The 27,750-nt window shown below is 40.0% G+C and overlaps 1 protein-coding gene across 1 annotated transcript; it reads right to left on the bottom strand.

Annotated features, from left to right (window-relative positions):
- Positions 1–1,301: 1,301 nt before the first annotated feature.
- On the bottom strand, positions 1,302–27,718 carry XRCC2 (X-ray repair cross complementing 2). Its single transcript, XM_077849568.1, has 3 exons — positions 27,561–27,718; positions 12,188–12,269; positions 1,302–2,563 (listed from the first exon to the last, which is right to left on the bottom strand). The coding sequence occupies exons 1-3, from the start codon at positions 27,597–27,599 to the stop codon at positions 1,845–1,847; spliced, it is 840 nt and encodes a 279-aa protein (XP_077705694.1). The 5' UTR covers positions 27,600–27,718; the 3' UTR covers positions 1,302–1,844.
- Positions 27,719–27,750: the final 32 nt, after the last annotated feature.

Here is a 27,750-nt window from a genome sequence, read left to right as displayed (position 1 = left end):
AGGCTGCAGTGAGAGGGAAGGATAGACGGATTGCTGCCATAAGCAATGGGAATCAATCCTATTGGGGCCAGTCTGAGAAAACCTCAGTGTCCTCTAAGCTGAGGGGTAAGAAAGCTGCAGCACTTACACACCTTTACTGATTAAGGGCTCCTGGCCTCGCAGCCACAGGACACCTCCAGAAGCCCGTGGGTTTTGGAGAGTGCAGGTATGCTAGAGGAGGCGGGGTACATGAACAGGGCAGACAGCATATGCTATGCTGCATTATGAAGAATATGATCTTCAGGGATGTCCGGGTGGCTCGGCAGTTGAGCTTCTGCCTTTGGCTCGGGTTGTGACCCTGGGGTCCTGGGATCGGGTCGTGCATCGGGATCCCTGCAGGGAGCCTGCTTCTCCCTCTGCCTGTGTCTCTGCCTCTCTCTCTGCATCTCTCATGAATACATAAAATCTTAAAATAAAAAAAAAAAAAAAGAGTATGATCTTTAATCTTAATTTCTTTGCAGAATTCTTTCTAACCCCTTAAAAACAATCTGTTAGGTAGGTCAATTTACAGTGAATGTTAACTAAATTGGTAAGATATAAATGAACATACCTACAAAAATATCACTGTCAATTCTTTCTACTTCCCCATAAGATTCTTTAGGTATGTATGTGACAGAGGACAACCTGACACAGGTCGGTGGGTGCACCAGTCAATCTGAATATCAAACATTGATACAATTTTACCTTTTCTTAGATCAAGATGTATAAAGAGAAGTTCTGAGATTTTTCTTCCTCTCCACAATACATTGCCAGAGGTGCATGCTTCCCATTCTGGTCATCCCTTGACCAAAGTACAGAAGGTTATCTAGCTCTCAGCTGGGAATAATTTGATCATTTCATGGTATGGCTGGACTATTCCAAATGGGTAAGAACACACTAGTAACATAGAATTATAATGCAGTTTCAGCATTTGTCTTTCACTTGAGGAGGAGGAGACGAAAATTTCAAAACTATCTTCACAGAATTCCTTGAATGGGAATATTATCTCCCTGTGTTTAAAAAATTATGAAGAAATCCAACCAGAATGCAACTCCATCTTGGAGTCACTCTAAATCAGATCAAAATGCCCTGACTTTCCAGTCTTTGGTGCGAAAGGCAGATGGGCAGGCTCCTTGTTTTCATTCCCTTTGCAGAAATAACAGCTCTGCAGAAACATTTTCCAAAGTCACAGCTTCCTAAAGGAGTTACATATGAGAAATCAGAAATGCATTGAAACTTTCCTAAACAAGTACTTAACAAAATTCCAGAAATGTGACACAAAGTTATAAAAGTTCATTTTATTTAGGCTGCAACGTGTAGATTATTTATTTAGTTTTAAAACAGGCTTAATATACAGTTTACTTTTTACCAGCACTTTGATTTAGCTTCAACAACTTAAGAACAGAATAGTCTACAGTTTTACTGTACTAGTTTAGAAATCCATTCTGGAAAGAAAAAAAAAATCCATTCTGTGTAGAGACACTTATATTATTTAATTTTCCCAGAGTTTAAAGCCTTATAATTGAAATAAAAATCTTTAAAAAAAAAAGGGGGGGGGGCAGCCCCAGTGGCTCAGTGGTTTAGCGCCGCCTTCAGCCCAGGGTGTGATCCTGGAGACCTGGGATCGAGTCCCACGTCGGGCTCCCCGCATGGAGCCTGCTTCTCCCTCTGCCTGTGTCTCTGCCTCTCTCTCTCTCTCTGTGTCTCTCATGAATAACTAAATAAAAATCTTAAAAAAAAAAAAAGCCTTATAATTGGATCATTTTATTTCAGTAAAGACTTTAAAAATTTTGAATATCCTGAAAAACACTATTTTATGATACATATCAACAAAACTCAATGCCATTTTCTCCAATAACAAAAGTATGCTTTTTTAAACTGTTGCTTTTTAAATGACGTGAAACTAAAGAAAATTGGTTGGTTTTAAAATCCTCTTGTTTGGAGAAAAATATTCTGTGCTTTACTACTTGTTGCCACTCCTTACAGAGATAGGGTCTATAGTCTGCATCTGCCTCCTTCGGATGGTTAAAGGCAGAAGAAGGTCCTTCTGTCCAGTTTGAGGTTTTCTGCATTATACTTTGTGTTGTTGCAAAAAGTACTAAGCGATACTCATTTACAAGTTTCTCTAAGAACTGAGCACATTTCTTCAGAGTAGCCTCCTGTAAATTAACACTTTCTCCTCCATTGACACGGTCTATCCAGTAAAAAGCTGACAGGCTGTCCAAGATCAAAAGGCAGAGGGACGGGTGGCTACAAACCACAGTTTCTAGTGAGTACAGTGTGAGGAGCAGCTGGGTGCTGCTATTGCAGTTCACCAAGAACAACCTTCCGAGGCAGTGTTTTACCATTTCTTCTGAACTTTGGGATAGTCTATGCTCGAGAATTGTAACAAGCCGAAGCATATCAAAGTGATAATCTGTATCAATAAATAAGACTTCTACTTCCAGTCCACCTTCCGATTTTGGAAGTATACATCGTGCTGTTAAATGATAAAGCATTTCTGTTTTTCCTGTTCCCTCTGGACCATGAAATTCGAGAATATCACCTGTGTAAAATTTAAAAATGTCAGTCAAAATGCAGCAGCACGGTAACGGTAGGCTACAGAATGAAAAGTCTGCAACAATGTTTGAAAAGACATTTACTGGAATGCGAAAGAAAATCTAAATCCATTTGCCAAAATGGGTCCATATAAGCAAATTCAAATACATAAGGAAACTGAATCATTAAATTTCACCTCTGGGAAAGGAGCTGGCTACTAATTAGCATCAAGAAAATGTGAAAAACAGAATGACAGGGTTGAAGGGCACCCAAGGAAATCTCCTGGGGAGGGGTCTACATGCACTCACACTTGAAACTGGTGATGTTACTAAAGTGCCAGACCTATGGTCTTTCAAAAATCTACTGATTACTATGGTACACACCATTTCTGGCGCTTGATTACCCAATATACATTCTCTCTTTTTCCTTAAGTATTAAACCTCAATTTGAGGGTACGAGGGAAGGCAATGCGCCCAATTGAAAAACCGTTTTTCTCAGTATCCCTTGCAGAAAAGGGTCAGAGATATCACAGTTGTAGCCAATGAGACACAATTAGATTTCTGTTGGGAGTTTCTAAGTTTTGCTCTCCTGATACAGACCCCACTTCTGCTCTGCCACCCCTGACTCTGTAGGGGAAGCAGCCACGCTGAAGCGGTGAGTATAAAAGGGACACCCTAAATAGGGTGGGCCCTAAGAATGGTGGAACAGGAAGACAAGAGGTGCCCAGGACATTGATGACAATACAGAACCCTACCCCAGCTATGCAGGGCCTGCCTCTATACCACTGTGAGATGAGGAAAATAAGCCTGGTTCAGGTAAGCCACTAGGCTGGACTTCATTACACACTGAAACAATCCCTAACTAGGGTTTCTCAGTGTTACTGGCATTATGTGCAGAACAATTCTTGACTGTGCAGTTTCACACATACAGAGCCATAAGAGTCCACAGCTCTTAGGCCTAAATGCCAATAGCGTCCCTCAGCTGAGAACATCCGTCCACATTTCTAAAATGCTATCAGTTATTCTCTGCTACATGAATTTCTTGAAATTGTGCCCAGCTGGAATGACATCTGCACTGTAAAGTATTTTCCTAGCATTATAAATTTAAGTAAACTACCCTGAACTTCAAAGACTCCAAATCTTTACTATATAGGTTCCAGTAACTCTTCCAATGAAGACAACACAAATTAAACACCTGGGGAAGTTTTCCTGCCTCCAGAGCTCCTCAAAATCCACTCTGAACAGCGGCCTTCCAATTCTTGTTGGTTTGTTTCCATTTAATTTATGGCTGAATCACATAATTGGAAACACTGTGTTAAAAATGCAGATTCTTGGGACCCAAGCAAATTACAGTCTACTGAGAGTCCAGTTACTTTATTTCCTGTTATTACTAATAAACCATTATAGATTGGAACATTCACATTGTGTAAAAAAAAAATCTAGCATGTTACCACTGTACAATATTTAAGGTAGTATCAAACTTCAATCAGTTTCTACCATAACCTCACATGTAATTTGCAATTCAAAATTTAAATAAAGAGGATTCTTCCTCACCCTTCCCCCAAAAGATCCCAGCTCAAGGAGTAAAACTATTTTCACAATAACAATTGTTCACTGATGCTCTTACTGAAAGTTAACGTAGTGATAAAAACTATTTAAGCCAGATATTCAGTTTACTCTCTATAATGACTGAGGAGCTAAGCTGTTATCTTTCCCTTAAGTCTTTCACTGCACTATATGATAGAAAGAGAACTACATGCATTAGATGAAACATTAACATAGAACAGATATTAATGGTAGTGAAGGAAAGCTGAAGTTTAGCAAGATTAATCTTAAAAAGGGTTTGGAGGACACAGTGAACCACAGAGAAACACATGGGGAAGCCAATTAGACTGCACCAAACCTTCTCTTCTTTCCCCAGAAATGGCAGAAGAGGCCAATCAATAGTAACTAACTTTTTCATCGTACTTTACAGATGAAAAGGGACAACTTCATGATACCTCATTTGGTCCTAATAACAATACTTTGAGGTAAAGAAAGCAAACTTTATCACCTTTCATCATCACAGTTATTGTGCTCTATAATTTTTTTTAAAGAGAGATTAATTAAAAATTTAAAATCTCGGGGAAAAAAATCTCTACACCCAACTCACAACCCTAAGATCAAGAGCCGCACACTTCACTGACAGAGCCAGCTGGCATCCCTCATGCTGTGTGATTTTGCCTATTTCATTGTATTTCCTGTATGCTACTTTAAGTTGGAACCTCACTATTCCATCTCCAGCACAAAACACAGTATCTTTTGGATGCACTTCATCAGATTACCTTTTTCTTTGAGAACTTCTTGAGAGACATCTAAAAAATGAAAATATAAGTCCTGATCTGGTAAGGAGTAAAGGTCCACAGTGGACTTTGGAACATGACATTTTGAAAGGAAGCAAGTCGGGTAGGGGACAGAGATAGAGGTGTGGCATTGCTTCCCAGAGTCCAGCAGGTGTGAAACAAGAGACCAGCAGAGGACGCAAGCAAGAATAAGACCTGGCCCTCAAGACGTGCTGACACTAGTTTGTGTCAGGTTTTCAGCCCCCATCACTTATTCAGAAGGTTAAGGGTAAAGCTAACGTACCGATGGAAAGGTTCTTCTCAGAGACAGGGTTGGAAGTACCCATACAAATCAAATACATAAGGAAAGCAGGGATTTTAAAGTCACATAATCACATAAATATCCTAACAAGAATTTAGCTTTCAAAAGGCTATGTTAGCTAGGGTGTCATAGAAGAAAAATGTTTTATAACCACTAGAATTTAAGATTCAAAACAATAATAATGTTTTATTATGTATGATCAATATGTAGCCACAATGATCAGAGAGTAAGCTACACAGAAACCGAAAACAGCTCAATTTCGTGGGTGAGAATGAACAAAAAATTAAGAATAGAGGTCAAAAACTCAATTTTTAGGATACATCTACGTTAGAGGAGTCAGCATGAAGACATACAAAACAGAAATTTAATATAAAAATTAGGAGGAGGGCAGCCCCGGTGGTGCAGCAGTTTAGCACCACCTGCAGCCCAGGGAGTGATCCTGGAGACCCAGGATCGAGTCCCACATCGGGCTCCCTGCATGGAGCCTGCTTCTCCCTCTGCTTGTGTCTCTGCCTCTGCCTCTCTCTCTCTCTGTGTCTCCATGAATTAATAAAATAAAAAATCTTAAAAAAAATTAGGAGGAAACAGACTACAAAACATTTCAAGAAAATGAAACTGTACTAAATAACATTCAATAGCACAAAATTTCTAAAAGTAAAAAAATTGCAGTTTGGGAACAGATCACTGAACTGGTCCTGGATAGTACCTTATAGCAAAAAATGTGTAGTTTGCAAAACCACATTTAATACAAATATTATTTTATGAAACAAACTTCAAAATCAGATATTCAGAAAAGAGATGGAAGGGCACTCCAGGGAGCACTCAGTGTTCTTCCAAGAACCAGGCTGAAGGGAAGGCAGAGGGCACATGAGGAATAAGGGAAAAAATATGATGGCTTACATTCATTTAAAAAGTAAAAATATGGGCAGCACTGGTGGCTCAGCGATTTAGTGCTGCCTTCAGCCCAGAGTGGGATCCTGGAGACAGGGATCGAATCCCATGTCAGGCTCCTTGCATGGAGCCTGCTTCTCCCTCTGCCTGTGTCTCTGCCTCTCTCTCTCTCTCTCTCTCTCTCTGTCTCTTATGCATAAATAAATAAAATCTTAAAAAAAAAAAGTAAAAATATTCAGTAGCAGGTTCATGACGCTGGGGAGTCAAATGAAGTCAAACGAAGGTAAGAGAAAGGCAACATATTCTGAAGTAAAAGAGAAGAGACTCTACAGGAAGACAGAAATACGTGACGCTGGCCAGAGGGTAACTGTGAGAGCTCTCTCTGGATGTTTCTGGAATTCTCAGAATAGGAAAAAAATTAAAACCTTGCCAGATATTTTCTTGGAGAGGAGGTGGTGCTCATTAACATCTTTTGGATAACTCAAAAGAGTTATGCCTTTAAGAACACTTGCTTACACGGTTTAACAAGGTTTGCTAAATCCACACATTACTAAGAAATAGATGATGTAGTATATGAGTTCTGCAGATCCTTGGTTTGGCATGATTGAGATGAGGCAAAGATTAAGGTGAAATCCTTGGTTAGGAAATTATTAAATGGTATATAAAAACACTCTTCTTCTTTTACAGATTAACAGCAAGGCAGTAAAAGGGTCATTTGTAACAAGTGGAGAAATAAAATATGCAACTTGCAAATTACACATAAATATTATCATTAAGGTCCTAGATTCCCTACAAGTATGTTTAATGATGAATTGAAGTCAGTTTTGCTGATTTTAGAAACATTTACTGTCTAATCCTCACAACAAAAATCTTTTTCAAACGTGATGTTCTACAGAGGGGCACCGTCCTTTTAGCTGTATTTGAAGTCACTATCTCAAATGTTTCTGAGAGCTGCTACAACAGAAATTGTACCCTTGTCCATTCAAAAGTATTGAGTATGACAACTTGCAGTAAAAAAAAACCACCCCTACCCCCACCCCCAAACACACACACACACACACACACACACACACACACACACCCAAAAAAACACCTCTACAGTTTGGCACTTGACAAATTAAACTAAATCAGAAAATCTGGATGGTTTGGCCTTGATAGTTGCTCTCACAAATAGAATGCTGTAAGGGATCTGGGTAACAGATTGTCAGAGTGAGTTTATGAATCTGAAGATCCTTCAAAATAAGGATAAAAAAGAGAAGCCAAAAAAATACATCATCTTGGTACCAATCTACTAATTGTATGACAAATATGTTGTATTTGCAGATTACAATCATTATGGTATGGAAGAGGTAATTGGTATATAGTACAGAGTAACTACTACAAAAAGCATATAGAAATGTTTAGAATGGCATTAGTTTCTTATAATCCCTAACTCTCTTATTGCTTCACTTTGACCTTCCTTATATGGTTTCTGATAAACTACTGTTGATAAATAATGCTTATAATACCAGTCTTAAGTCTGCTATTGCTCCAATTAGTATTCATTTAACTAGTTTTACAGCTAAAATGTCTATTTATAAAATATTGAAATTAAGATGGTGTTAATCCAAATTAGATAAACTTTTTTGTTACTGACTGAACATGATGGTGTTTTTAAAGTTTCTACAAATGTAATATTCAAATGTATAAGTGGTGCTGCCAACTCATGCTTTAGTGTCAGTTTCATAAGGTCCAACTTAACATCCTTTCTGATAGAATACAAAGTTCAATCTTTTGTCTAACATGGTTAGTCAAAATTTGTCTTTTACTGATAGTTTAGAATATTGTTTACTAACAGACCTGTTCTATAAAAAATAGTAAAGGGAATCTTCTAGGTTGAATGAAAGGACAGTAGAGAGTTACCTGAATCCAAATGAGTTAATAACGACCACCGGTAAATACAACCTACCTAAGTAAGTATGAAAGACAGTACATATTTTATATTTGTCACCTTTTCCCATTTATCTGACTTAAGAAACAAATGAATTAAGTAATTTTTTTATTTCTGTTATAATACATTTTAATTTCTCTGCTGTACTGGCTTTTTAATTTCTTGCATTAAGGAATAATTTTAAGTAATAATTTTAGAAGTGTTTATGGACATACAACATATAAATATGTAATTTATTAACAACACAAAGGAAGGGGGAGGAAATCGAGCTACCTAGTAGCAAAGTATTTATGAAATATTGAAATTAAGATATGTATCTAAATTAAATTGCTTTAAATTAAGATATTAATTGTAATCCTTGGAGCAACCATTAGGAAAATAACACAAAAAAATAAAGTAAAAGGAATAAAGTAAAAGGACCAGGAATAAAAATGGTACACTAGGGGCACCTGGGTGGCTCAGTTGGTTAAGTGTCTTAACTCCTGCTTCTTGATTTCACCTCAGGTCATGATCTCAGGGTTGTGAGATGGAGCCCATGGTGGGCTCCACACTGAGTATGGAGTTTGCTTAAGACTCTCTCCCCCTGCTCCCCCCAAAAAAGATTCTCTCTCCCTCTTCTTCTGCCTCTCCCCACTAAATAAAATGGTACACTAGAAAATATTTACTTAACATTAAAGAAGACAGTAATGGAGGAAAATACAAACAAAAAAGATATAATACTACCTAAAAGAGCAAAATGGTAATCGTAAACCCTATCTTATCAGTAATTCATTAACTATAAATGGATTAAATAGTCCAAACAAAAGGCAGAGATTGGCAGAATGGAATAAAAACACCTGATGCAATTGTAGGCTATCTACCATAAGAATACTTCACATCACTAAGTCACAATAGATTGATAACAAAAGGATAGAAATAGATATGCCATGCAAACAGTAACCAAAAGAGAGCTGATGTGGCTATACTATTATCAGACAAAATATACTTTAAGACAACTGTTATTAGAGACGAAAAAGAAGTATATTTTTTCCATTTTGCTAAAGACAGCATAATTTACATCTTAACCATTTTTTTAAATTTTTTTATTTATTTATGATAGTCATACGGGGGGGGGGAGGGGCAGAGACAGAGGCAGAGGGAGAAGCAGGCTCCACGCACAGGGAGCCCGATGTGGGATTCGATCCTGGGTCTCCAGGATCGCGCCCTGGGCCAAAGGCAGGCGCCAAACCGCTGCGCCACCCAGGGATCCCCATCTTAACCATTTTTAAGTATAGTTCAGTAGTGTTAAATTACATTCACACTCTTGTAAAACATCTCCAGAGCTTTTCCATCCTGCAAAACTGAAACTCTGAACCCACTGAACAAGTCCCCTTGTCTCCTTTTTCCCCCAACTCCTGGTAACTATCATTTTACTTTCCGTTCCTATGAATCTGACTGCTTTAGATACCTCATATAAGTGAAGTCACAGTATTTTTCATTTTGTGACTAGTTTATTTCCCTTAGCATGTCCTCCCAGTTTATCCACATAGTAGCATGACAGGATTTCCCTTTTAAGGCTGAATAATATTCCCTTGTTTGCATATACCACATTTTGTCTATGCATTCATCTGTCAATGAACATTTGGATTGTTTCCATCTCTTAGCTATTATGAATAGTGCTTCTATGAACGTAAGTATGCAAATTATCTCTTCAATACTCTGCTTTCTATTCTTCTGGAGATACACCCAGACGTGGAGTTGTTGGATCATACGGCACTTCCTTTTTTCTTAAAAGATTTTATTTATTTAAAAAAAAAAAAAGATTTTATTTATTTATTTTGAGAGAGAGGCACACAAGCGGGGGTAGTGGGGGGGTGGGGAGGGACAGAGGGAAAAGGAGAGAAAGAACCTTAAGCAGACTCTGCACCGAACCCAGACGCAACCTGCAGGGCTCCATCTCACAACCCTGAGATCATGACATGAGTGGAAATCAAGAGTCAGACACTTAACTGACTGAGCCACTGAGATGTGTCAATCATATGACAGTTCTTTTTTAAATTTTTTGAGGAACTTCCATACTGTTTTTCACAGTAGTTGCACCATTTTACAGTCACATCAACAGTGCACAAGGGTTCCAATTTCTCTACATCCTCACCCAACACTCGTTATTTTTTACTGTAACTATCATAGTGGGTGTGAGGTGACAAAGGACATTTTATAATGATAAAAGAATCAATCCATCAATAAGGTATAATAATACTCTTGTAAATGCCCAACAGTGCATGAAGCCCCAAAATATATGAAGCAAAACTAAGAACTAAAGGGAGAAATAAACAATTTAACAGTAATTGTTGGTAACTTCAATATTCACTTTCAATACCATATAGAACAATTAGGTAGAAGATCAACACAGAAACAGGAGACTTGAATGCTAGAAACCAACCAGAAATACAAAACATCAAGAAAACACTCAATCCAACAATAGCAGAATACACATTCTTCTCAAGTGTACATGGAACATTCAAGATAGACCATATGTTCAGCAATAAAACTAATCTCAACCAATTAAAAAGAATGAATCACAGAAGTATGTTCTCTGACAGAAAAGAATGAAAATAGAAATCAGTAACAACAAAACCATAAATCTTCCTGACCCTGGATTAGCCAATAGCCTCCTAGCTATACCAAAAGTATGAGCAAAAAGATAAATAAATAAATTGGACTTCATAAAAATGAAAAGCCTTAAAAAAAATTTAATAGCCTTGTGCTTCAATGGACACCACCGAGATCGTGAAAAGACAACAAAAAGAGTGGGAAAGGCTATTTATAAATCATATTTGATAAGGGACTTGTATCTACAATATATAAAGGACTTTTACAACCCAATAATAAAACACAACCTATTTTTTTTAAATGAGAAGATATGACATTTCTCCAAATCACACATACAAATTGCCAATAAGCACATGAAAAGATGCTTAATATCATTAGCCATAAGGGAATGTAAATCAAAACCACAATGAGGTATCATTTCATACTCACCAGGAAGGGATAATAAAAAACAAAGACAATGACATTTGTTTGCAGGATGTGGGAAAATTGGAACCTTTCTATGCTTCATCCCCAGTGACAAGTAAAATGTGCAGCTGCTATGGAAAATAGTCTGGTAGTTCCAAAAAAGGTTAAACATAGTTGCCACAGGAACCTAAAAGTCCCTCTCGTAGGTATTACTCATGAGAAATGAAAATATACATCCAGAGAAAAACTTGTACACAGATAACCACAGCAGCATTATCCATAACAGCAAAAAGAAACCCAAATGTCCATCAACTGATGCATGGATAAACAAAATGTGGTATACCCATACAACAGAGTATTACTTAACAATAAACAGAACTACAGATACATGCCACAATGTGATAAGACTTGAAAAGATTATGCAAAGTAACAGAAGCCAGTCATAGAAGACCACATACTGTGTAATTCAATTATATGAAATATGCAGACAAGGCTAGTCTAGAGAGTCAAGTAGATTAGTGACCACCTAGGGCTGAGGGATGTGGGAGGAAATGGGGAGTGACTGCTAACAGGTACAGCTTTCTTTCTGGAGTGATGAAAATGTCCTAAAATCAACTGTGGTGACAGGTAAAGAAATGTGAATACTACAAACCATGAAGCTGCACACTTAAACGGATAAATTATATCTCTACAGAGTTCTTCTTACACTAAAGAAGAAAACAATGCAAGCACAGTACCTTTCTGTAAGTTTTCCCTAGTGTAGAAGTGTTAGTGGAACAAGCAGGTATGTCTTTTCCCTTCTATAGAAATATTAACAACAGGGTACCTAAGGACTTTCCTGTGATTCTCAAACTTCTAAGGAATTAAAAAATAAATTAAAAAAAAATAAAAAAAAAAAATAAAAAATAAATTATAACAAAACTCCCACAAATAACGTGTCAAGATAACAGAGGTCAGTATTTATTCTGAAATTTACTGCAAATGAGCCAAACTTTCTCTCGACACAGATAAAGTGTCCTGTCATGATCTATTCTCACTTTTTAATTTTACAGGTTAATCCATATAGCCATTTGCTACAAGTATGTACATATAAATGAATATATGTTGGAAAAGAACACGTTTTATAAGACTTAATGTATGACACTGTATTTTGATTTGAAATTGTTTTTACCATGTACAGATGAAACTTCATCAGTGAACAGATATGGTTCTATTTCTTTCAAGGAACTTCTACCTTCAAGTCGGGCAAGGAGCTTGCAAAAGAAAAGAAAAGGAAAAAGAGAAGGAAAAACTCATTACCTAAAAATACAAAATCTTACAAATCTGTATTTACACAATTTTCCTAAAGTCTATTTTAAAAACTCAATAAGTTTTGAGGATTTGGAAGAAATTATGAAATAGGAAATAAAATTTAGGAGAAAAATCTGTTCATTTATTCAGGAAATACGTCATTCTTTTGTTTATGTATCAAATACTGAGGTATAAAATGAGTCCCTGCCCTCAGAAGAGCTGATTATATAGTTTGGGATATAGGACCAAACTACTAACTGCAAAGTATTTATCTTTCTTATGTGTCACAATTTTTCTTTCTCACTTTACTTACCACACTTGTTATACAGATATCAGCTTTTTATCTGTCTGCCCTGTATATTGTAAATTCTTTTTCTAGTAGTGAGAGGGGGCAAAGGAAAAAGGTAGAGAAAAGCCATCCTCAAGGAGCTCCCACCTCCATCTGTTAGGATCCTCAGGTTCCATTAATTTACCAGAGCAGCTCATGGAACTCAGAGAAACATTTTATTACTAGATTACCCATTCATTATAAAAGGATACAACTCAGGAAGAGCTCAAAGGAGTAGATGCACAGGGAAGGCTTGGGGAAAAAGGGAGGAGCTTTCATTCTCTGGAAGCATCACTCTCTCAGCACCTCTATTTATATGTTCACCAACCTGGAATCTCTTCCAACCCTGTCTTTGGGTGGGGGGGTGTGTTATGGAGATTTCACTACATAGACTTGGTTGATGCAATCACTGGCCTTTGGTGGTTGAACTCGGTCTCCAGCTCCTTTGCCCTCCCAGAAGGTTGGTGGTCAGAGAGTGGGACTGAAGATTCCAACCTTCTAATCACATGGCTCCTTCTCCTGATGACCAGTCCCTATCCATAGGTGGGGTCCAAAAGTCACCTCATTAACATAACAAATGACATGTTTGTCAGTCTGAACACATAGGAAATTCCAAGGATTTTTAGGAGCTCTGTGCCAGAAATGGGGATAAAGACCAAATACATATTTCTCATTATAAATCACAACATAAAGGCATACCAGGATTGGCAAGATCTGCTATGCAAAAGGTAATTTTAGGAATAATGATGACGCCACCAAGAACTTCTGAGGTTTGAAGGCTTGCTGTTCCCTACGCCCTGGGTGCAAGCACCTTGCTTGCATTCTTATTTAATCCTCATGATGAAGAAAATGAGGCTCTAGTTGCCTAACTTAGTGACTTCGTAAGGTCACACAGGAAGGGGCAAATCTGAGACTTGAATTCAAATCAAGATCCTTACCTGTTAGGTCAAATACACAGTATTTGAATCAGGGTACAGGCAGATGTGATATCAGCCAGGGTGCAGAGGCTGAAAGGAGCACTCTGCATGTAGGTAAACTTGAACTGCTAGAGCTCGTGGTATGAAATAGGCAGGAGTTAAGTCCTAAAAGAGCGGAAGTCACATCACAGAAGATCTTAGATGCCATATTTAGGAGCTTGTTCTCTGGTTTGTAGACAAGAGAAGGGATTGTAAGGAACAGTGTAAGAAGCAGTCTCTGAGAAGCAGTCTCAAATAGTTTAAAGTAGACAGCTGGGAATTCAGAACTAGATCTGCTAACTCCCTTCTCTGGGCCTCAGGTATCTTATCATTAAAGTGATAAACAGTATCTCCCCTCCCAAAGTTATTGACGATTCAGAGTATTTTAAAAAAGTGCTTTGCATAAAGTAAGCACAATGTAAGTAGAACACAAGCTATCATCGTCTGCATTTTAAATAGATTATCTCGGTGGCTAAAAGGGAACAAGGATGGAGTCTGTCACACTAATCTGGAGAGGAGTGCCCCTCCCCCAAAACAAAAGTAGTTAGGATGACAGCAAACAGAATTGCATGACTGATTTAAATGTCAATGAAGGACATGTAATCAAAGCTATCACAGCTGATTCTCAAGTTTATAAGAAATCAGCACAGATTTGACAACTCTTCCATACAACAAAAGAAAAAAAAGAGCATATCACAAATGGGAACAAAGCAGTCACTTTAGATTTTTTTTAAACTGAAGCAAAAGTTCTGAAAAGATTTCCTGAAGTGATGAAAGGGTTCTATACATTAATTTAGCAAATGTTTATTGAGTTTTTGTTACATACAATGCACCATGGCAGGTAAAATGCAGACTACAAAGATGAAGATGACAACCAACCCTCAAAGAACTTGCTGTGTCCGTCCTCTAAATGACATTTTATTACAAAACAAAGTAAAGACTGCTCAATACACAAGAGATACAGTGCTCTCTACAGTGAGTTAGAGCAGATTCTGAAGGTGTATCTGAAGTTAAGGCTCGTTTCATGGGTACTATGATGAAGACATAATCTGTCTTTCTCCCTAAATTGACGCTTGCACTGATAGTGTAACAGCAGTGGTGGATGAAAATGCTGACAGAAACAAGGCAGTGGCATCAAACTATGTCCCTGCAGACACAGCATTCTTCACCACTTAAAAAAAAACTCAAACAAGCAAAACTAGTTTTTCATAAGAATGCCTTTGATGATGCAGTTAAAAGTATTAGTTGTATTAAATCATGACCCCTGACTACTTTTTAAAGTTATGATAACACAGGCCACATACTAGCAGTAAAGAATTTAACCTTGACTGCAGAGGTCTGGCCTTTGCCCTTGGATCCTAAGAGGTCATCTCCAACTCTCTTGGAATATCCTGCCTGATAAAAGTGTCTTTGTTTACCAGGGGGCCTTCAGCCACACCAGAGAGTCTAACAGAGTGACTTAGGGTTGGGGCTTTGGGTCAACTTGATCTCAGGTATCAGAGGGGCTGTAGAGTGATGTCAGCTGTTTGGGCAGTTGACTGTGTCTCCATGAGTGAGCCCAATGAAGACTCTGGACACCAAAGTCCAGGTGAGCTTCCATGATTGGCAGACAGTCACATACTGCTGCTGAGAGAACCAAGTACCATCCACAACTCCACCAGGAGAGGACAACTGGAAGGTCTACATTTGCAATTCTCCCGGACTTTCATCCTCTTCTAGCTGCTTTCAAACCTGCATCCATTTCCTGTAGTGAACCATAACCACGAATTAACAGTTTCCAATGAGTTCTGTGAGTCCTTCTACTGAATTGCTATACCTAAAGGCAGTCTCAGGGACCCCTCAACTTGCAATTAATATCAGAGCTGAGTGTAGTCTTGGGGATCTGGAACTCTGCATTCTGTCTGGAGTAAAGGCTGCTCCTAGAGCCTTCCCCAACTTCACACACAATTAAGGGTTTCTGCTCCAAAATGAAATACAATCGGGTTTTTTTTTTTCTCTAGGAAAAGCACTTGAGTTGATTATTTCAGTAGAATGCTTTTTTCATAGCCTACCCTTTTATTTAAAAGAACGACTAAAAGACAAACTTTGATTATACAGACTTTGGTATTTGGCAGACATTTTATCGAAAACACAGAAAGTACGCTGGTCATTTCAAGAAAACTGACAGTACTTGTTGCCAATGATAACATTTGAATTTTGGAAAACTCATCCAGTACTGTGACCCTGACAGCTTCCCAATACTTAAGGTCCTTTTGGTGAATCACCAGTGTTTTAATGAATGTGATTTTTAAAAATAATCATCTAACAAAACACATCACTACCTCAAAGATCGTGTAATTCAGTGAACCAATATTTCCAAAGACCAATGCATGATGTTAAAATATTCCTGGGTAAAAGATTCACTCCCAGTGTTCAGACCAATCAATTGGCTTTAATGTATGAAAAATTCACTGCTAAAATTTTATATCTACGTTGCAATTAACTTTTAGGAAACTACTATTTGTCAAGTTTTGGTATAGAACCAAAGAAGAAAATCCACAATTAGCTGACAAGATCTTCAAATCCCCCCCTCTTTTTCCAACTCCCGTATCTATCTGTGAAAGGCTAGATAGTCCTCATGTACTTTAACCAGAACAACGTACAGTAATAGACTGGATGCAGAAGAGATGAGAACCCAGTTAAATTCAGCCAGACATTAAAGAGATTTGAAAATATGTAAAACAGTTTCAGTCCTCACATTTTTTTGTTTAGGGGAATATAGCTATCTTTCATTAAAATATTTATTATAATATTCAAAGGGATTATTATTGTCACTTGTATATGGATGTAAATTTTAAAAATTTTAAGTTTCTCAGTGCAGCTCTCTTTCTAGAGCTTGCCTCTCTAGAGATATCTGGAGTATACTTTTCACTTTAATAAACTTTCTTGTTTCTGCTATTTAATAACTTTAAAAATTAATTTTCCCAATTTCACTGACAGATATAACCCACAAAAACAAAAGCTTTTTTGGTGGGACACCTGGGTAGTTAAGTGGTTGAGCGTCTGCCTTTGGCTCAGGTTGTGATCCTAGAGTCCTGGGATTGAGTCCCACATGGGGCTCCCTGCATGGAGCCTGCCTCTCTGTGTCTCTCATGAATAAATAAATAAAATATTTTTTATAAAATATTGTTTTTTTAAAATTTTTAAAGGTATTTATTTATTTATTTATGATAGTCACAGAGAGAGAGAGGCAAAGACACAGGCAGAGGGAGAAGCAGGCTCCATGCACTGGGAGCCCGACGTGGGATTCGATCCCGGGTCTCCAGGATCGCGCCCTGGGCCAAAGGCAGGCGCCAAACCGCTGCGCCATCCAGGGATCCCTAAAATATTTTTTTAAAAGCTCTTTTGGTGACAGATCACCACTTACTGATCACAGATCATCATACTTACTGTGGTGATCATTTTGCAACATAAACAAATATTAAATCATTATGGTATATACCTGAAACTTATATATCTATTGTACCACCAACCCCCACCAAAAAATGCACAAAATCTCTTTCAAATTCTCAATAATTTTTAATGCACTCCCTAAAGCTAAAAAGTATGAGAACCACTGAGTTAGAAGATGCACAGTCCAGGGATCCCTGGGTGGCGCAGCGGTTTGGCGCCTGCCTTTGGCCCAGGGCGTGATCCCGGAGACCCGGGATCGAATCCCACATCGGGCTTCCGGTGCATGGAGCCTGCTTCTCCCTCTGCCTGTGTCTCTGCCTCCCTCTCTCTCTCTCTGTAACTATCATAAATAAATAAAAAAATTTAAAAAAAAAAAAAAAATAAAAAAAAAAAAAAAGAAGATGCACAGTCCAGCTTGAAGGACAAGACAGAAACTTTCATGGACAAGATGGAACTCAATTAAAGGACTTCAAAATGTTTGAAAAAGCATGTATACACATGGCTAACCTCTTCATCAGAATGATTAACTTAGGAAGTTACTCCAATTGTTTATTCTTATTGTCACTGCTCAAAATATTTTATTTTATTTTTTTAATTTATTTATGATAGTCACATAGAGAGAGAGAGAGAGAGAGAGGCAGAGACATAGGCAGAGGGAGAAACAGGCTCCATGCACCGGGAGCCCGACGTGGGATTCGATCCCGGGTCTCCAGGATCGCGCCCTGGGCCAAAGGCAGGCGCCAAACCGCTGCGCCACCCAGGGATCCCTCAAAATATTTTAGAATTCTCCCCTGTGAGAAGTCCTTGTAAGAAAGTGTTCAAGGAGGTGTTACATTGACATGACACTTGGACAAAAATGTATTACTCCCTTCACTAAATTGGCTGTTAGCCAGTTTGCATCTGAATCGCCACCAATTAAAAAATCAAATTCATTTTCAAAGGGTGAAAACTTCCCACTACTGAGAATATTCAAGGGGCACTTAGGTGGCTCAGCAGTTGAGGATCTACCTTTGCCTCAGGTTGTGATCCCAGGGTCCTGGGATCCAGTCCTGCATCGGGCTCCCTGTGAGGAGCCTGCTTCTCCCTCTGCCTATATGTTTCTGCTTCTCTCTGTGCCTCTCATGAATATATAAAATTTTTAAAAGAAAGAGAATATTCAAAATAATGTTTTGCAATGACAAAGCAGAGTATACAGAGTACAGAGGCAGTAAAATTGCATCCCAGAACCTAGATTTACCCTTACAAATTACGATACAAATAATAGTAACAGTTTATAAAAGCCATTTTATGGGATGAGATATCTTCCAAACCTAAGCAGAAAGCAGAAAGCAGACCCTAGGGGCACTTGGGTGGCTCAGTCAGTTAAGCATCTGACTCTTGGTTTTGGCTCAGGTCATGATCTCAGTGTCATAGGACTGAACCTAAATTGTGCTCCATGCTCAGTGTAGAGTCTGCTTATCCCTCTCCTTCCGCCTACTTGTATTCTGGCTGTATCTCTCTTTCTCTCTCTGTCTCTCTCAAAAAAATAAATAAAATCTTAAAAAAAAAAAAACACCTTAAGGCCTGACACAAACCTATTATAGAAATTAAAATTAATGATGTCTAGATTTAAGGAATTATTGAAAGAAGCCAGGTATAATCAATCGGGAGCTTCTGAAGGGCAAAAAAGAGTTTATTAAGTGTCCAGGATAAAGGAAACCCGAATAAGTTCTGCCAGACAAGACAGTTTAATCCTTTTAGGGAAGATTAACACATTGGGCAATTAGCTTGGTGATGGATTTCTCTTGATTCTCTCAACAATCTTTCTGAGGCCAAATTTCCTATTTAGGAAAGAATGCACAGTGGACACAACAATTTTAGTCTATTTGGCAGTTTCACTAATATTGTTAATTAATAGATTTGACATTTGGTTTGTATTTATTACCATTCTATTTTTCAGATGAGAAAACTAGTAGATACCAGAGTCATGATTTAGGAGATCTATTCTGGCTCCCAAAGGCTGGGGTTCTTCTACTGTGCTACAATGTCTCACAGTCAGTAGTGGCGAGTCTAATAAAATTTGAGTACAGAGATGAAATGGATTTTGGACCTACTAAGATCCAAAATCTGTCTGAGATCCTGTCTACGTAATCACCTGGCCTCTTTCAACCATCTCTGTTAGTACTCCCTCTAACAGCAACAAGGAGCCCTAAATGTCTTCAACGGCAGCACTATTACCGTAACAAGTATATGGTCTGCAATGGGGATAATACTTAATTGTATAGATATCCACTGCTAAACATTTCAGCCAAGTCAACAGTGTCCCAGGAACTGAGGGAGGTGCTAGGGATACACAGATGTAGCAGTTTCCATCTTCAAAGAATTTAATAGGGGACAGTCAGCAGGTTACAAAACTGCAGTAAAGTACTGTAGATGCTACAAGAGAAATAGAGGCAGGTGCTGCAAAGGTGTGTGACCCTGACTAATGCCATCCTGGACAAATCATCCCAAGGACCAGCCAATGACCTGGGACCTCCAGGAGCATGTTGCTCCCTCCCAACATTCTTGGGAATTTCCTTTTGTTTAACCACACCCTTAAGTACACCCTTAAGGCACAACATCCTTGACCTGCCCTGGAGACCTAGGACACACATCCATTAAACAGTCTCCTTTTGGGTGGCCCCTGAAGCACTCCCAACCCCCAGGGCTAGAAATGCCGGTCTTCAGGGAGGTGGGGTTGCTAAGGTTTACTCATCTTGCTAGAGACAGCTCAGTGAGTAAAGTCCTTAACAAGCCATTTCATAACAAGGTGGGCTTGTCGGCTTTTTTCTTCAGTCTTGCGGGCAGTTTTAATTTGTGGAAAGCACCTTCAATTTTGAATGAGAAATTTAGCATATAGTTCTTTTAAACACAAAATGTGCATTGATAGAGAAATGCTTTTTTTCTATGTGGAATCCATTGCCTATTTTCTCATTTAAATTTCTAAGATCAAGACTTTTTCTTAAGATTTTATTTACTCATGAGAGACACAGAGAGAGGCTGAGACACAGGCAGAGGGAGAAGCAGGTTTCCTGCAGGGAGTCTGATGCAGGACTTGATCCCAGGACCCTGAGATCACGACCTGAGCCAATGGCAGATGCTCAACCATTGAGCCACCCAGGTGCCCCTAAGGTCAAGACTTTTGAACAAATGATGATAATACACATCTCTCAAGGCCACCTCTTTCCATGAAGCTGTTACTGTACTTAACACATTACACCAACCTGTCTCCCTCACCTGGATGTAAAAACTCAAAAGGAAAAGAATCTATTTTGGCTTACCATGGAGAAATGCTTTGTTTGGCAGAAACTCAGCTGCCTGTTAAAGGTAAACAGAGCACATGTAGGCAAGCTTGGGAAGGGTGGAGAGCGTAAAGAACCTCAAACTATCTTGATTTTCTTTTTAAATATTTTATTTATTCATGAGAGACAAAGAAAGAGAGAGAGGCAGAGACACAGACAGAGGGAGAAGCAGGCTCCATGCTGGGAGCCTGATGTGGGACTCCTGGGTCTCCAGGATCACACGCTGGGCTGAAGGCAGCGCTTAAACTGCTGGGCCACAGGGGCTGCCCCTATCTTGATTTTTATGTTTGGATAGTCTGCAAACTTCTACCAAACAAAAGTCCTTGAATATTCCGTGTCCATGAGTATATCATCTAAGTTCTTCATACTAACACAAGGCCTTTCTGGTGCAATCCTATACCTTCAACACCTAGTAAGTAGAATACCTACCATATAGGTCTCTTTAAAGAGCATTTGGTTGCAGAAAAGCTTACACAAGAGCAGAAGGAAGAACTTAAAGATCAAACTAACCAGAAACAAATGGCATTAAGGTAAATGTCTATATAAGACTCATTTGGATAAAGGCTCATTTCCCCTGACCTTTCTTTCTTTCTTTTCTTTTTTTTTTTTTTTAAGATTTTATTTATTTATTCATGAGAGAGAGAGAGACAGAGAGAGAGGCAGAGACACAGGCAGAGGGAGAAGCAGGCTCAATGCAGGGAGCCCGACGAGGGACTCCAGGATCACGCCCTGGGCGAAAGGTGGCGCCAAACCGCTGAGCCACCCAGGCGTCCCATCCCCTGACCTTTCTAATTAAATATTTGCAGACAGACCCCACCCAGCAGCAGCCGTTACAAACCAGTGAAGTATAAAAGGCTACCTAAATCCAACATTCTAAACTAAATATTTCCACTCCTGCCCCCTAACAGGCCTAGGTTTTCACCTAGAAAATGAAAACAATTCATATGTAGAGGAAATTCAGGCAAAAATAGCTATAACACAGGGAATGTAAGAAAGGAGCTGAAGTAAGGAAGTGAAGCAAAGCAGCAGCTCAGTATTTAGGTGACTGATGCAAAATCTGGCTCTTATGGTAGTTCCATAAATTAGAGGACCAATTCCTCTTCACATGGGAAATCAGGCTCCTTTGCCGCTTTGAAAACTCAACTGTCCTTCAGGGCAGAGTACTAGGCCTGGCTCTTCAATCAAGCTTTTGTCTAAATTATTTGGAAAAGGGACACTTGGGTGGCTCAGTGGTTGAGCATCTGCCTTCAGCTCAGGTCGTGATCCCGTGGTCCCAAGATCAAGTCCCACATTGGACTCCCTGCATGGAGCCTGCTTCTCCCTCTGCTTTTGCCTGTTTCTCTGCCTCTGCCTGTGTCTCTTGTGAATAGATAAATAAAATTAAAAAAAATAAACTAAAATAAATAAATAAAATTATTTGGAAAAGACAATTGTTGAATAACATACTATATGGTTAAATCCCATCATTTCTAAGTACATTCCATGAAGAGCTAATGCTTTTATAAATAATATTTAAAAGCAATCATCTGGGATCCCTGGGTGGTGCAGTGGTTTAGCGCCTGCCTTTGGCCCAGGGCGCAATCCTGGAGACCCGGGATCGAATCCCACGTCGGGCTCCCGGTGCATGGAGCCTGCTTCTCCCTCTGCCTATGTCTCTGCCTCTCTCTCTCTCTCTGTGTGTGTGACTATCATAAATAAATAAAAATTAAAAAAAATAAAAGCAATCCTCCTATAAGAAGAAAAAACAAATACATATAAAGCAAAAACTACTAAATATACACTTGATAATTTAAGCAACACAAATTTTTTTTTTAAGTTTTTAACTCCAGTTAACTAACATAGTTTCAGGTGTACAATCAGGTGTACAATATAGTAATGCAACACTTCCATACATCATCCTGTGCTCATCAGGACAAGCACACTCCTTAATCCCCATCACCTGTTTCACCCATCCCCTCACTGTCCTCCCCTCTGGTAAGCATCAGTTTGTTCCCTATAATTAGGAGTCTGTGTATTGGTTTGTCTTTTTCCTTTGCTTGCTTCTTTTCTTTTCCAAGATTTTATTTATTTGAAAGAAAGAGCAGGAGCTGGAGGGAGGGAGAAGCAGACTCCCTGCTGAGCAAGGAGCCTGATGCAGGGCTGGATCCCAGGACACCTGGGATCACAATCTGAGCCAAAAGTAGCCACTTAATCAACAGAGCCACCCAGATGCCCATTTATTTCTTCAATTCTTAAATGAATGAAATCACATGGTATTCATCTTTCTCTGACTTATTTCACTTAGCATAATATTCTCTAGCTCCATCCATGTCGCTGCAAATGGTAAGATTTCATTGTTTTGTGGCTGAATTAATATTCTAGTGTATGTATATACCACTTCCTCTTTTTTTTTTTTTTAAGATTTATTTATTCATGAGAGAGACAAAGGCAGAGACACAGGCAGAGGGAGAAGCAAATTCTGGGATCACAACCTGAGTTGAAGGCAGATGCCCAAACGCTGAGCCACCCAGGCATCCCTGTACCACTTCTTTATCTATTCATCAATTGATGGACATCTTGGTTGCTTACATATTTTGGCTACCGTAAATAATGCTGCTATAAACACTGGGGTACAGTATCCCTTTGAATTAGTGTTCTTGTATTCCTTGGGTAAATACTCAGAAGTTCGATTGCTGGATCATCAATAGTTCTTTTTTTAACTTTTGATGACCCTCCATACTGTTCTCCACAGTGGCTGCACCAGTTGCATTCCCAACCACAGTGCACGAGTATTTCTTTTTCTCCACATACTGGCCAACAACCATTGTTTCTTGTGCTGTTGATTTTAGCCATTCTGAAGGTGTGTAAGAAGCATTATAATTTCTAGCAGAATTTGTAAGGATTAAATTTTAAATATATGCTATCCCACAAATTAATAATCCCATTAAATGCATTCTTCAGATTTCATCAAGAATTTATATCAAACTGCTTCAAATTTTCATTTAGATAAAAAAATCAAATATATGCAGTCCCAGAAAAAAACAGTAAAGCACAAAATCAAAATTATAGGAGCTTAATGTTGGCTGAACACTTATTCTCACTTTGCATGTGAGGAACTCTGCTGGAGAAACACTCTTGGCATATTCTCCTATTCTCTCATTCTCTTCCTCAGGGAAGATTTTCTAATGTGTTATTTCAAGAGCAGGTACTAGACATGCATGGATCATCCCTTCCCTCCTTCCCTCCCTCCCTCCTAACGGCTTGCCTACAGGAAGTACACATTCTGTTGCGTTCCTATATTTGAGTCTAAAAGAAATGAGAAATGCTCACTCAGAAATGAGCATCTGGCAACATAAAGTTGGCTGATAACCTTGACAAGAGAATTTTTAGTGGTACAGTGGGAGACAGAATCCTGATCACCATGGGTTAAAGAGTGACTGGGAGATAAAGATGTGCAGACACAAAGTACAAACACTTTGCTGTGCCGAGTAAAAGAATGGGGCTGGATGGGGCATAGACATCTAAGGAGTTATTTTATGTTAGGATACCAATGGAAATGATTGGTGGAAAAGAAGATTAAAAGTACAAAAGACAGAAAAATGACCAGAGGAGTGGGAACACCTGTAGCAGTAAAATCCTTAAGGAGGAATGGAATGGAAGAAATCCGTATTTAAGTGGAGAAGTTGCACTTTCTTTTTTAAAAGATATTATTTCAGACGCCTGGGTGGCTCAGTGGTTGGGCATCTGCCTTCAGCTCAGGGCCTGATCAGGGAGTCCCAGGATCGAGTCCTGCATTGGGCTCCCTGCATGGAGCCTGCTTCTCCCTCTGCCTGTCTCTGCCTCTCTCTCTGTCGCTTGTGAATAAATAAATAAATAAAAGATTTATTTGAGAAGGAGACTGTGTGTGCACTGAGGCACACATGCTGCATGCTATAGGGAGGAGCAGGAGAGGGAAGGGGAAAGAATCTCAAGCAGATTCCCAGTTGTGCATGGAGACTGGTGAGGGTGGGGGGTGTGGGGGCAGTTCATTCTTAGGACCCTGACATTATGACGTGAGCCAAAACCAAGAGTCAGATGCTTAACCAACCGATCCACTCAGGCACCTCAAAGTACTCTGAAGTTGCTTCTAAGAAGACAGATCACATTCTATGCCATAAAACAAACCTCAACAAATTTAAAAGAACTGAAATCATATAAAGTATGTTTTTAACAATGATGGGCACAGACTACAAATCAGTAACAGAAAGACAGGAAAAATTAAGGGAGTTTCTGTGAAATTTTTTGTTTTCTATATGACACATGAAGCAAGGTAGAACAAGGGGAGAGGGAAGAGAAAGATACGAAATTTATCCACTAAATAAACAATTACTGAATGCCTACTATGGGCTAAATATTGTTCTAAACACTGGGAGTAAAGGAGTAAACTCAACAGACAGCGAAAAGTCTGCTCTATGACCCTTAAATCAACATAAAATGTCAGGTGTGCTAAGTGTTAAGAAGAATAAACAGGGTAGGGGATCCCTGGGTGGCTCAGCGGTTTCGCGCCTGCCATTGGCCCAGGGCACGATCCTGGAGTCCCGGGATCGAGTCCCGCGTCAGGCTCCCGACATGGAGCCTGTTTCTCCCTCTGCCTGTGTCTCTGCCCCCCTCTCTCTCTATCATAAATAAATAAATAAATAAATAAATAAATAAATAAATAAATAAACAGGGTAAAAAATAAAGATTAACAGTAGAAAAGGTAAAAAATTGGTTATTTTTTTTTTGGTTATTTTATTATAAATTGTAGTCAAATGCAGATCTTTAAATCAAGGGATTATTAAGTTTTCCACTCGCTACCTGCTCTACCATAATTCCATCTCTAGAATCTGTTAAAATATTTTTTTGCAACTTTAATTTCTTAGAAGACCCTGTATACAATGTCTTTTCCCTAATACTCACAAAATGTGGGAATTATTTACTGTTTTTTAAAGTTGTAATTCTAGTGAATTAAAATTTTAAAGTAGTTTACTTCAGTTTCTTGGGCTAGCTTGTGACTTCAAGTATCTTCCTCAACATGATGCCTCAAAGTAGAACCCATAAGGTACTGCAGTAATGTGCAAAGGAAGATAACTGTGTCCAAACGAATTAAGTGCTAGCCATCAAGTATCCAAGAACTCTTAAAGGAAGAGAGATTCACTTAGCTGGTTTTCTTAACAAAAAGGAAAAAGAATAAAGTAGCACCTATGGCCCAGCGCCTTATCCTCCCCTTCACCCCTCTGTCCTGGTAATATGAGCCAGGCAATCGGCTTAGAGTCTCCATGCAGACCTGGCAGGTCAAGGATGTGTCGCTAAATTCTTTGTTCAATGACTGGGCTGTGCTGGGCTCCCATTTTTAAGATACTAGGCTTGTTTGTTTGTTTTAAAGATTTATTTATTCATGAGAGAGGCAGAGACACAGGCAGAGGGAGCAGCAGGCTCCACGCAGGAAGTCCAATGTGGGACTCAATCCCAGGACTCCAGGATCACGCCCTGGGACGAAGGCAGGCGCCAAACCGCTGAGCCACCCAGGGATCCCTGATACTAGGCTTGTTTTGACTGCAAAAGTCATCTGGGTTTAACCTTGGTTTCAAATAATCATTTAAATAAGTAAAGTTTTAACTGCAGTGGCTCTAAACTATGGCCAGCAGGTCAAATCCAAAAGTTTAAAAGTAAGTTTTATTGAACACAGCCATACTAACTTGTTCACCTCCCTATGGATGCCTTCACATTAGCACTGCAGGACTGAGTAGTTCTGACAGAGACACCTTAGCCTGCAAGGCCTAAATACCCTCTGGCCCTTCACAGGAAGAGTCTGTTCACTCCTCTTAAGAATACTGCTTCTCTCCCCAACCTGGATAAGAGATCCTTCCTAATCCACCTCTACCTATTTCTCAGGTCTCCCTGCCCAACCCCACTCTCCCTCACTAGCTTTGTTCCAACTACAGATCTACCTACAGTTCCCCTAAATAAGTCCTCTGCTCTTGAGGCAGAACCCACATTAAATGCTACTCTCTGCTTTGACTGCCACCCCCTCCTTACCTAACATATTTCACAAGGTTCTTAAGACTTCAGTCATTGCCTCCTCCTAACTAGCTTGTGATACCTGCCCTTCTACTAGACAGCATGCTCTACCACACAGGCTGCATTTCTTTAAAGTCACCCTCCCTTCCTAGTTTGATGGCAGAAATTGTTGCTTTTGCTTCTTACTCCCAAGTTCCTTAACCAGTGGTTGACACATAGTAATAAGCACTTGACACTTCTTGGTTCAATTCCTGAATAAATTCTTGCAGGACGTCAAAGAACTGGCATGGTTTGGGAGGAACTTAAGCTGGAAATGCAAACTGGGCCGGCCAGGTTAAACCCAGATGCCATAAGCAGAGACATAGGAACTAGAGGGCGAAGGGGAGGCAACCTACTCAAGTACCTCCTGTCCTGGATAACGGCTATAAATTCTCCAACTGGCAATCCCCCCCCTTTTCCTCGGTTCTGTTGCGGGTTTACTATTTCTAAAGCAGTTAACATGTGACAGCTCTGGATCGTGCACCTTGCAAGCAGAGATGAGGAATGGCACACCTATCCGTGTGCGCAGCGGGAGATGAGGCATGGTACACCTATCCGTGCGCGCAGTGGGATGGAAGAGGAGGAATGGCACACCTATCCGTTCGCGCAGCAGATCAGGAATAGCACGTCTATTCGTGCGCACAGCGGGAGATCAGGAATGGCACGCCTATCCATGCGCGCAGTGGCATGGGAGACGAGGAACTGCACACCTACCTATCCGTGCGTGCAACGAGAGATCAGGAATGGCACACCTATCCATTCGTGCAGTGGGATGGGATATGAGGAATGGCACACCTATCCGTGTGCGCAGTGGGATGGGAGATGAGGAACTGCACACCTATCCGTGCGCGCAGCGAGAGATCAGGAATGGCACACCTATCCGTGCGCGCAGCTGGAGTGCCCATCTCCGCCTCGGAGCGCGCTCGTCAGCCCTCCCACCTCAGGGGACTTCCGGTCTTGGGAGCCCGCCCCGGGGGGCAAAGGCGGGAGCGGGCGGCCAGAGGGGAGGCTAAGAGTCCCGCCCCGCTCGCCTTCCCTCCGCCGAGGGCGCCGCGCGCTCCCCGCCAGGGCGCCCCGCCCCCCTTCCCCCGCCCTCCCGGGTCCCACGCCCGCCCACCGCCCCGTTCCCATCTCCCTCGCGTCCGTCCCGGCAGCTCTCACCTCCGTCCCAGACTCGGCCCTGTGGAAGTCACTACACATCGCCCCGAAGGCTGGGCGCACCAAGCACTCAACTTTCCCGCCACCAGCGCCATTTACCGTGACAGACCCGCTGACCCGCTGACCCGGAAGGGAGCATGCGCACTGCGCCCTTCCTCAGCCAGGGAGGCAGCGGGCATGCGCAGCAGGGCTG

This window comes from Canis aureus, chromosome 15, assembly GCF_053574225.1.
Source record: "Canis aureus isolate CA01 chromosome 15, VMU_Caureus_v.1.0, whole genome shotgun sequence".
NCBI lineage: Eukaryota > Metazoa > Chordata > Mammalia > Carnivora > Canidae > Canis > Canis aureus.
The sequence above is the reverse complement of the archived record's forward strand: the minus strand, read 5'-3'. Positions and strand labels throughout refer to the sequence as shown.